Consider the following 11,598-nt stretch of genomic DNA (forward strand, 5'->3'; position numbering starts at 1 on the left):
TTGAAGGGACGTTTGGATACGAGGTAACTTCAACATGATCATATTAAGTGTTCGGATACTAATTAGGAAGACTAAACACGGGCTAATTACAAAATCAATTGCACAGATAGAGTCTAATTCGCAAGACGAATCTATTAAGGCTAAGTAATCCATCATTAGCAAATGGTTACTGTAGCACCACATTGTCAAATCATGGACTAATTACGCTTAATAGATTCGTCTCGCGAATTAGACTCCATCTGTGCAATTAGTTTTATAATTAGACTATGTTTAATACTCCTAAGTAGTATCAAACATCCCAAGTTACAGGTGCTAAAGTTTAGCGGGTGTATCAAACAGTCTGAGGCCTTGTTTAGTTGCCAAAGTTTGGAGGTGCCAAATTACTGTTACAGCATGTAGCGTTTCGTTTGTATTTGTGAATTATTGTCCAAACATTGACTAATTAGGCTCAAAAGATTCGTCTCGCAAAGTACAACAAAACTGTGCAATTAGTTTTTAATTTCGTCTACATTTAGTACTCCATGCATATACCGCAAATTTGATGTGATGGGAAATCTTTTTTTTGCATAGTGTCAAAGTTGGGAGTTGGGGGTGAACTAAACAAGGGCTGAGGTCCCGTCAAAACACCACCACACGTCACGTCACGACACGACGTGCCATTCTGTTCTGTACTGACGCTGCTCTCAACTCTGAAGTCTGAAGTGAAGTCAGTCTTGAGGGGCCATCAGGGGAGCCATGAGCCCATGAACAAGACAGGCAGGTTTGTAGCCTCGTAGGTGGTTAACCAACCACTAAAAGCCCAGCAGATGATGCAGTTTGCAGCAGCAGCTGAGGCCATCATATAATTTTCATATAAAAAAGTATCAGCCAGGATTGACCATTGCCACCCGGATCAACGCTGGCTGGCCCGGTCGAGACGACACGACAAGGACCAGCTCTCCTCCGCTGCGGAAGCCGAGCCGAGCCCAGCCAGCGCCCGCCAGCCAAAGGGGACCGCCGCCCGGGCGCAAGCCCACTCAAACCAACCCATCGTCTCGTCGTCTCTTCCTCCCTCCTCCGCGTCGTCGTCGTCGTCTGTCTCCCCCCTCTCCCTCCCATCTCCCCCGCGCCCCCCTTTATATTACAACCGCATCGCGACTGCACTGACCACCGCCTCGAATCCGCCGCCCTCCGCTACTCGAACCCGACTCACCGGCGCCCGCTCCCGCCTGGCTCCAGGGCCCATTCGTCGACCCGTCGCCGGCGAGAGCGCGCCCCCGAGGCCTTCAAACCCTTCCGCTGAAGCGAAGCGCGCCACCTCGGAGGAATTGTAGTCGTCCTCAGTGCTCGGGGCGGAGATCCGACCGGACTTGGGGTTGGTTCCTCCTTTCTCTCGGTAAGGAAGCCCTAGCTTCGCTTGGATGAATTGTCTGCTGGATCTTCCCGCTGCTGCCAATCAAATCCGAATCTCTCATGCTGGGGCGGGCGCTCCAAGCCGTCCAAATTTCTGCGGATTCCCTTGCTGTGCGCAGGGGATAGTTAACAGCGGTTTATCTCCCGAGAATTCCAAAGGGGTTCAGCTGAACCCACGAGTCCTCGCACGTTATGCCCCTGCTTTCGTCATTGGATTCGGCTGTTCGGCGATCGATCTGGCTGATTGACACTGTTTTGTTGGCAGATTGGAGGCGCTGAAAGCGTATACGTGAAGCTCCTGGGGACATGGACATGGCATTGCCCGTTGTGAATGCCACAGCGGCGGTGCTCGCTCGGGTCTCGGCTGCGTTTAATGCCCCTCTTGCCCGTGCCGTCGTCTTCGGGGTCCATATTGATGGTAATCCCTCTTCCCTCTTGGATTGGTAAGTTGGCTCTGTTGGGCTTAGCGTCTGACATTCGGCGGCGATTTGATTTGTCAGGGCATTTGGTTGTGGAAGGGCTTCTTATTGCAGTCATAGTGTTTCAGCTCACCAGGAAGAGCTACAAACCCCCAAAGAAGCCACTCTCTGAAAAGGTGAGGTCTTCTCCTCGTTGGTAACTATTAGCACCAGTTAATGGTACAGAGTATTTGTTTGGTCATCGCTTCATGAAGCATATAACTGAAGGCTAGCATTTGGGTCTCTGCAGGAGATTGATGAGCTATGTGATGAATGGGAGCCAGAGCCGCTATGCCCTCCGATCAAGGAGGGCGCCAGAATTGACACTCCAATGCTGGAAAGGTTTGTGCGATGGCTTTCTTTCCATAATTATTACTAGTTAAATCCGTAGTTGACCCAATAGTGTCAAAAACTTTTCTGTCTAGTGGCTTTGTTCCCAAAGTAAATTCACAAATATATCTAGGGTCGGTCCAGGTCATTGTTGCATGAGTAGGCCTGCATATTATTTCATATCCGTGGATTAACTGGATGGATTCACTGTTGAAATTTTGGAGTGTAGGTGCAGTTCTTACACCAGTTTTCACTTAACTTAATAGTGTCATATGAGGGATCGATATTGTTTTGAAACATTTCTTCTCGCTAGATTATACATTTATACTACATGAAACCATACACTCATGAATAAGCAGCAAGGAACACCATGAACCACATACAGTATCATTTTCCCTTGCTACCTGAATGCCTACAGGATTCGTGGATCGTCTTCACTCTTCTCTTATATCAATAGAATCATCAGAGCACCTAATGTATGCTGCTGGATGGTATCTTACTAATATTATTTCTTAGGAGGTTTCTTTGCCATCACCATATAAGCTTGTAACTTCATGTAGTTGCCAATATTATGCTGTTTCTGTGACTGCATTTCACTAATAACACAGCGATTTCATCAATGATATGCTCTCTTAGTCAGCAGTTCCTACTAGCGTGCATGGCTGCATGCTATAATTGCATTTTTATATTTTTCGTTGGAGGAATAGCTATTGAGCATCCCTTATGACAGCTGTGCTTTGTTTGAAGTCACTCATGTACATGGAATATTCTTTCTGTTGAACTTCTCCCTGTAGTATGTTTAAGTTATCTGTATATGTTATCTAATTCACAGAAATTTTCCTTGAGATATTTCTTGTTTTCTGTTATCAAAATAGATGCATGCAGCATGGAATATGTTTATGATGTGAAGTAGTTATGATCGCAAGATGTCTGTTGTTGTTGGATACCATATATTATTTGAACTTCTGCGCATCAGAATTGACCCTTCTATTCTGCTTTTATACAGTGCTGCCGGACCACATACGATCGTTGATGGTAAAGAAGTTGTCAACTTTGCGTCTGCAAACTACCTCGGTTTAATTGGCAATGAGAAGATTATTGTAAGAGACAAGTCTATTTCTGGACACTGTTTCAACAGTTGTTTCTTTTTTGGAATATCTAAACGAATTGGTTGACTTTCAGGATTCTTGCGTTGGTTCACTGGAGAAATATGGTGTTGGGTCTTGTGGTCCACGTGGCTTTTATGGAACAATTGGTATGTACCATCATTCACAGACAATGACCTCGGTTGCAAATATAGAGGAGGAACTTACCTTTTCAATATACCCTTGCAGATGTCCACCTTGACTGTGAAGCAAAAATAGCTAAATTCCTGGGAACTCCAGACTCCATTCTGTATTCATATGGGATTTCTACAATATTCAGTGTGATACCTGCCTTTTGTAAGAAAGGAGACATCATAGTCGCGTAAGTTCACCTTATTCTTTGATGAAAATTTATGAAATTTACAGACTTGCTTGTTGTATTGATGACCACATGCTTGTCCTTTTAGACATCATGAATTTATCTATAGCTGATAAGCTTTAGCAAAGTTGTCACTTTTTTCTTGTCGCTATTGATGAATAGCTAATTAGCTACTGCTCCTCTCTACCTGGCTAGTTTTTTCCATTATTTTTTTCTTTCTCTTTTTTCCCCTTGCTGAATTTGCACCAATGTTTAATGTGATTGCAGTGACGAGGGTGTTCATTGGGCAGTGCAAAATGGTCTCCACCTATCAAGAAGTACAGTGGTGTACTTCAAGCACAACAATATGGCTTCACTTGCAAGCACTTTGGAAAAACTTACTCATGGAAATAAACGTGCTGAAAAGATTAGACGCTACATTGTTGTAGAATCCATTTACCAGGTGCAGTGCCTTTTTTTATTGTTGTGATAATGTGTTGTCTATTTTCGCATGTTCTTATGAAAGTTTGCAACTTAAGACATCAAACCTAATCAATTCATGAAATCTCTCTCACTGTCATCGTGATTTGTGAACGCAGAATTCTGGCCAAATTGCCCCCTTGGATGAGATTGTCAAGTTGAAAGAGAAATATCGGTTCCGTGTTATTCTGGAGGAGAGTCATTCTTTTGGGGTGCTTGGCAAGTCTGGGCGTGGCCTTGCTGAACATTATGGAGTTCCCGTGAGTGTTCTGCTTTGGCTTTTTTAACATCTTTCACTGTGACACTAAAATGGTGTAAAAGAAGAAACAAGTATTATAATCCAAAGCTTCCTGGACAGTCACCAATTGATTCATGCAATATGGATCTAGTAGTACTTTTAACTGGATACACATTCTTCCCTTTTTCTGAAATTTTCATGCTTGTACAGATTGAAAAAATTGATATCATCACTGCTGGAATGGGAAATGCATTAGCCACTGATGGTGGCTTCTGTACAGGAAGTGTCAGAGTTGTTGATCATCAGGTAGGTGCAATACCAGACTGATGGAACATCGATTTTTTATGCTGATATTTTTGCTTTTTAGTGTTTTATCTAATCAAAGGTATTTAATTTTGCAGCGTCTAAGCAGCTCTGGGTATGTTTTCTCTGCCTCTCTGCCACCTTATCTTGCCAGTGCTGCTGTTTCTGCTGTCAACTACCTGGAGGAGAACCCGTCAGTTCTTGCAAACCTAAGGAGCAATATTGCTCTTTTGCATAAAGGTAAAGATGATTTTATTGCCATTTAACTATTCTCTTGACATGGACTTATTTATATGTTCTTTTCCCTGGATTAATGAGGGAAAATATGTGAAAAACACTTTGTGAGCTACCAAGTGTAATCTTTTAAACTATACGCCATTCATCATATGAGTTTACTATGCAAGTTCTTTGTCCCTGTGAGTTCTAGGTTCCTAAACACCAGGTAAAACAGAATTAAGTTGTGAAACAAATATATGCAATCCATGACATGAGCTAGGAAAGTATAATGTGGCATGCATTAAATACTATCGTTCATGCACAAGATGATTGCCAACTATTATGTGGTTTACCAGAGGCCACCATCTTGACACCATTTTTATTCACTCTGCAGAACTATCGGATACTCCAGGGCTTGAAATTTCCAGCCATGTTCTGTCACCTATTGTTTTCCTTAAGCTGAAAAAATCAACAGGTTCTCCTACCACTGACCTAGATCTTCTTGAAACTATTGCTGAGAGGGTAAGTTCAGATCCACTCTAATAAAACTTCATGCTGCAGTTTACATGACTTTTTTGGCAAGCACCTGTTTACACATTCTTTCCCCAACAGGTCTTGAAGGAAGATTCAGTTTTCATTGTGACATCGAAGAAGTCAAATCTTGATAGGTGCAAACTTCCCATTGGAATCCGCCTGTTTGTATCAGCTGGCCATGCTGAATCAGACATCTCCACACTTTCCTCGTCCTTGAAGAGGGTTTCTGCGTCAGTTCTTTCACACTACTTTTGATCCACACCAGATTCCCTTGAAAGACGAAACGGATCCCTTTCTACGTGATGTGTACCCTATGCCGTGTGCGTTTGGTAAATGTACATAATCTGTACATTTCTACATGTGATGAATTGATCTTCTTGTTGCTCATACCTACAGTACTTGCAAAATAAATTTTAAAATTTTGTAGAACAGTGATGTTGAAGAATAGTGCGTTTGTGCTGTACATCCTGCTGATTTCCATATGTAATCATTTTTCCCTGTCCCTGTAACCTCAGCTATTCACTGTTCATCCTGCCTATCTGACCAACGACCTACGTTTCCAGACAAATGCAATACTCCTTTCTCCTCACTGACCAAGATGACCCAGGTCTTATAGAAAGAGTAATCCAGAAAACAGAAATAGACGCACATGCACTTATTGAATGGCATCTTACGATGTCAGCGAAAAACTGGCAAAAAAGGATCTCGCATCCTGGGGGCCTCGGCAGCTCCGGCCTCCGGGCAGTGCAGCGTGGTGCCCCGACAGCGACGCGGCGTCGTTCGTTCCACATGCCGGAGAGGAGAGAACCGAACGAACACTGAACACCCCCCGCGGCCACCCCCCCGGCCGCGCTGCGTCAACCGTGCACGGCGCACGAGTTCATCTCGAGAGCGTATGGCGCACGAGTTTGGTCGGGGGTCGTCGTCGTCCTCGCCCGGGCTGCGCGGGGCGCGTCCACAGCGCGGCCGTTGCGGCCGCCGCCGCTCCCGGCGGCCGGTAAAGCGCACCACCCGATCGACGACTGCTGGGAGATCTGGAAGACTGGAACGGGTCTCGCTAGCGGCGACTACCCGGTGTGGACGCGGCAAGCCCGCGGATAATGCCCCCTTCTCCTTTATTTCCCTGTAGAAGGATGCGGCCACATGCCAGAAATTGGGACGGCCGGACGTTGCTTCCGCCGCGCGCGGAGGTCGGAGCCGTGCAGCCGGCCGGTGAGTGGCGAGTGGCGACTCCACCCACACGGGCGCATGGCCGGCCGCGCCGGCGGTGACATCTGGCCCGCTCTTTTCTCCATCTCGGTGGGAAAAGAAAAGAGATGATCAGGGATAAGGCGATCGTCGTGCAAGTACCGAGATCGTGCTGTCGCTTGCATGATTGGCCCCGGAGACTGATAGTCTTCGGCAGAAGCCACCACGCATGACCCGTTTCCCGTTGGGCTGACAGGTCAGCGATCCGGACCGAACACTCACACATACACGGATACACTCGGTCAGCTGGCTTTGGAATCATAAAAATCATTCTGTGGAGAAAAAAAAACTTGACATCGCTATGGTCTATGGGACAAAGCCTACCGTGTTTCGTGCTGCCTAGCCACACACACACAGGGTCCAGTTCCTTTCATACGTATGTAGTTGGAGGTCGCCGTCGTCGCGCTGCGAGAGCTCTGAACTATTCAAAACGGCGCAAGTTTCCTTTTCTTTTTTACTTTTTTTAGTGAGCGGGAAGTGTCAGATCCGTAGATATATTTGGTTGCCGCTCACGTCGTGACACTTTGCGTTGGCTAAAAGGGCAGGGTGGTATTGGCGGTCGGTAAGTTGAAAGCAGCGGCAAACGGAGCTTCTATGCACGTTTTCAAAAAGCAAATTTACAAATTGTTTCTTATGGCCAACTGTTTTCATTTTTCAATTGGAGAGGACACGCCAGTTGCCCGCCGTGCATGACTTTGTGTGACGAGTAAAATGGGGGCAAACAGCACACAGGAGCCAGGAGTACGTACGGTGCAAACCCCCCATCCCCCGTATATCTTTACCGAACGGGAAACTGTCACCTCGATCGCCAATCGGACGCTGACATTTTGCCTGGGTAAAAGGACGGGGCGGAGAGCTCAAAGCACATCACCCGGCCTTAAACGCCTGCTGCGACCCGTGCGCCGTGCGCGGGCTGGGGTCCCTTTCCGTCTCCAATCCCTGGGGCGAACGGCGATCGGGCCGAGATGGCGAGACCCCCTTGTTCGGCTATTCCATTCGTCCCGTCCCCATCCCGCGTCTGAACCCAACCACCACCGTCCCGCGGCCATCCGATGCGCGCCCCGCGCGGCGGGTGAGACCGTGGGAGCGTGGAAGGCGCGCGCGCTCGCTGGCTGGGGGGTCTCGCTCTCGGCCGTCTCACCCGTCGCCCTCAGACCAAGGACGGTGCAGTGTAGCAGGCCAGCGCGCCCGTGTTCCCAACCCCGGCCCGCGCGATATATAAGCGCCGCGCTGCTCTAGCTCAGCTGTGCACTTCGGCTTCGGAGGCTCCAGCAGTCCAGCTACTTACTGTGCGAGTAAACGCCCACGCCAGCCGTTGCCTCTCGCCCCCCGCCGAGCTAGAGCTAGAGCTTGTGCTGTGCTGTGCTGTGCCGTGCCAGTGGTGGGCGCGATGGACCCGTACAAGTACCTCAAGATCCGGTTCAACCCGGACGGCTCGCTGTCCCGCTACGGTGAGGCGCCGCTCCTCCCGGCGGCGCCGGCGGGGGAGCCCGTGGCCGTCGCCGTCGCCACGGAGGGCGGCGAGGACGACGACCAAGGCCCGCGCCGCATTGTGGTCCACTCCAACGACGTCCCGCTCAGCGACGCCGCCGGCACGGGCCTCCGCCTCTTCGTGCCGTCCGGCGGCCACGCCCGGCTGCCGCTCGTCGTCTACTTCCACGGCGGCGGGTACGTGCTCTTCCGCGCGGCCTCCGAGCCGTTCCACAACACCTGCGCGGCGCTGGCCGCCGCCGCCCCGGCCTTCGTCGCGTCCGTCGACTACCGCCTGGCGCCCGAGCACCGCCTGCCCGCGGCCTTCGAGGACGCCGCCGACGCGGTGCTCTGGGCGCGCCCGCACGCCGCCGCCGGCAGGCCGGTGTTCGTGATGGGCAGCCACAACGGGGCCAGCATCGCGTTCCGCGCCGCGCTGGCGGCGGTGGACGCCGGCGTGGAGCTGCGCGGGGTGGTCCTGAACCAGCCCCACCTCGGCGGCGCGGAGAGGACCCCCGCGGAGGCGGCCTCGGTGGACGACCGCGTGCTGCCGCTCCCGGCCAACGACCTGCTCTGGGAGCTCGCGCTGCCCGTGGGCGCCGACCGGGACCACGAGTACTGCAACCCGGAGTCCATGCTGGCCCGCGTCGGCGCCGCGCGCCTGCGGAGGCTCCCGCCCTGCCTCGTGCTCGGCCGCCGCAAGGACCCGCCGCGGGACCGGACGAGGACGCTGGTCAACGCGCTGCGCAAGGCCGGGGTGGCCGTGGAGGCCAGCCTCGACGGCGCCGGGTACCACGCCATGGAGCTGTTCAAGGCCAACTGCGCCGCCGAGTTCACCGCGCAGGTGTCCGACTTCGTCCGCCGCCACTCCGCCGCTGGCTCCAGCGCCGCAGCCGGCGACGTGGTTGTTGGCATGAGCAAGCTGTGACGGACGGTCAAACCGATCGTCCCGGAGTGGAGGTTGCTGCACGGCACTCTGGTGCAAGTTGCAGCGATGTTTAGGGGGCATTTCTCAATCACATCATCATCGTCATGCTACAATGCTGAGCGGCGATTGGCTCGAGCTCGCCGTCGTCCAACCGACAGGTAGACCCGGTACTGTGCAGAGGTCGATATCTCCATCTCCGCTTCAATTCCGGATAGCCGGATAGGTGCGCGAGTTGGCCGCCTTTTCTTTTTTCTTCTTTTTACCGTCGAGTCCATCTCGACGTGAATGGTCCGAACCACCGGAAGTACACGAAGAGAAAGAGGCTCCAGGTCTGTTACCCTGCCCTGCAGTGCAATAAGGCAGATGATTTTATGTATACTGTTTGCATAGCTGGTAGATATTGCTTCGCATTTTTCTGAATAACTGAAATCGTTTTATGTTGTGTCTAAACTCAAAAACTCATATAAGTGAAGATTTTCGCTAGTCGAAGAGATGCTCTGATTGTGCACTTGGACCTTAATTGGCATGCTTTCTCGAACCATAACCTTTGGCAAGTTTTCACACTTAACTTTGCCATCAAGCTAAAAAAAAAGGAAACGTTCCAACCATCTTCTATGATGCAAACACAGGTACACACATAGGTAAAAAAAAATGAATGAATGAATAGTCTTCTCTTCTAGCTGACCTCGCTCCCGTTCAGTTGGACTGCTTTGTGCAGTTGCAAAAGTATCAATGCAGAATAGCACCTGCAGTGGCCAGTGGGAAGGATACCAGGTACAGTTGAGCTGCAGTGTTGTACTACTGACTGATGTGAGGACTGATGAGCAGCTGAGCACACTGGCCCCTCTCTCATCAGTCATCAGGCACAGCCCTAAATTAAGGCAATGGGGGCATGGCATTCAGATCGGTGAGGGACGCACCAACCAAGAACAATGATGATAATAATGGCAGTAGGTAGCGGCAACACGTAGGGGCCTTTGTTCCTTTCTTATTTTTAGCACATGTCACATCGAATATTTAGATACTAATTAGAAGTATTAAATATAGGTTATTTACAAAACCCATTACATAGATAGAGGCTAAACGGCGAGATGAATCTATTAAACCTAATTAATTCATCATTAGCAAATGTTTACTGTAGCAACACATTGTCAAATCATGGACTAATTAGGCTTCATAGATTCGTCTCGCCGTTTAGCCTCCAGTTATGTAATGGGTTTTGTAAATAGTCGACGTTTAATACTCCTAATACGGGTGCTGAAAATAAGCAAAAGTAACCAAACGACCTCTTACCAGGTCGTTGATAGCAACATCGCCAATGATGGGCGCTTAAACAAAGCAGCAAAGACTGCAGAGCAGGCTCCAAACAGATCCGGCTCCTGACATTTTACTGTCCATGCACTAAACCTTAGCAATAATGTTCATGCGTGCAATCTTTCTCTCCCTTTTCCCTCCACTGTTCACGCGTGCAATCTTTCTCTCCCTTCTTCCTCCCTCTCACACATCAAGGAGAGCCGGTGGAGTGACTCCACCGACTCCGGCTCCTCTTACGCTACTGTAGCACTGGGAGCTCCACCGTACTGGCGATCGTGTGGCCTCGGGTCCTCTTTTATGTACTGCCGCCTTGGAATGGATCTTTACAGCCAAAGCAGATCTGCGGACGTAAGCAAAAGGGCATGGCGTTGCTTCATAGGAAGAACCGAAGAAGAAGAAGACACCGACGAGATCCGCGACGCGGCATGGTGCTTGGAGCACTCGCAGTAATCCGATCCCGTGTCGGCGGCGTGGAGCACGCTCGGCGGCTCGATCGGGTGTCTTCTGCTGCTGCGCGCGGGCGTGCCTGCGTGGCCGCGCGTGGTGCCGTGGTGGTTGGAGCAAGGCACGTACGCCCGCGCACTGATCTGCAATGAAGCGTGCTCACATGAGGCCTCGGCAGCAGCAGCAGCATCGCTTGGTCGAGTTCCTCCGTGCCCGTTCCGTCGCGGCCCTGGACTCCTGGTATCGTCAGGAACACTGCGCTCTCTCTGCGGAGGCACTCATGCACCGATTGCATTAAACGCCCGGGACCGGAGGCACCACGAAACCTCATCATGAGCAGGCCGAACTCATTTTGGTCCCATCCCCCCGGGCAGCTTCAGCAAAGATTGGCTGCGTCGACAATGACGCGTTCCAACCCCCGAGCTCGGCAGGCTGCGTAGTACTCCATGGAAGCAATCAAGCAAGCACTCGTGTCTTCGCATGTAGAGCACTCGAGACGTGGGTACACGCTTCGAGATCTAATAAAGCGACTTATCGATGCGTTGATCCGGTCTTTTTCCATAGGGTATGACAAGTTCTGATGACTGGAGATCTCAACATGGATGATCCCGACTTCTAACCAATAACAATTGAAATCCATGCACCGGTAAACCATTTGCTCCAGTGGTTAACAATCATGCACAATTAATACAGTTGCTCTCGCCTAAGAATCTATCACTGTCTGCGAATCGAAGAATACAAACGTAAACCAACAAAATGTGAAATTGTGGATATAAAGGAGAACATAAGGCTATAGCCTC

At 50.1% G+C, this 11,598-nt stretch overlaps 2 protein-coding genes across 2 annotated transcripts; both read left to right on the forward strand.

Moving 5' to 3' along the window:
• Positions 1–1,028: 1,028 nt before the first annotated feature.
• Positions 1,029–5,903, forward strand: LOC117839134 (long chain base biosynthesis protein 1a). Its single transcript, XM_034719398.2, has 13 exons — positions 1,029–1,375; positions 1,658–1,810; positions 1,893–1,987; positions 2,101–2,192; positions 3,187–3,280; positions 3,363–3,435; positions 3,515–3,647; positions 3,912–4,086; positions 4,223–4,363; positions 4,552–4,647; positions 4,743–4,884; positions 5,255–5,382; positions 5,473–5,903. Exons 2-13 carry the CDS (start codon positions 1,699–1,701, stop codon positions 5,647–5,649), a joined length of 1,458 nt encoding a protein of 485 aa, XP_034575289.1. The 5' UTR covers positions 1,029–1,375; positions 1,658–1,698; the 3' UTR covers positions 5,650–5,903.
• Positions 5,904–7,873: 1,970 nt separating this feature from the next.
• LOC117839135 (probable carboxylesterase 8) lies at positions 7,874–9,523 on the forward strand. The gene has a single exon (XM_034719399.2). The coding sequence runs from the start codon at positions 8,033–8,035 to the stop codon at positions 9,038–9,040; it is 1,008 nt and encodes a 335-aa protein (XP_034575290.1). The 5' UTR covers positions 7,874–8,032; the 3' UTR covers positions 9,041–9,523.
• The last annotated feature ends 2,075 nt before the right edge of the window (positions 9,524–11,598 follow it).

The sequence above is a fragment of the Setaria viridis genome, chromosome 9 (assembly GCF_005286985.2).
Source record: "Setaria viridis chromosome 9, Setaria_viridis_v4.0, whole genome shotgun sequence".
NCBI classification, from domain to species: domain Eukaryota; kingdom Viridiplantae; phylum Streptophyta; class Magnoliopsida; order Poales; family Poaceae; genus Setaria; species Setaria viridis.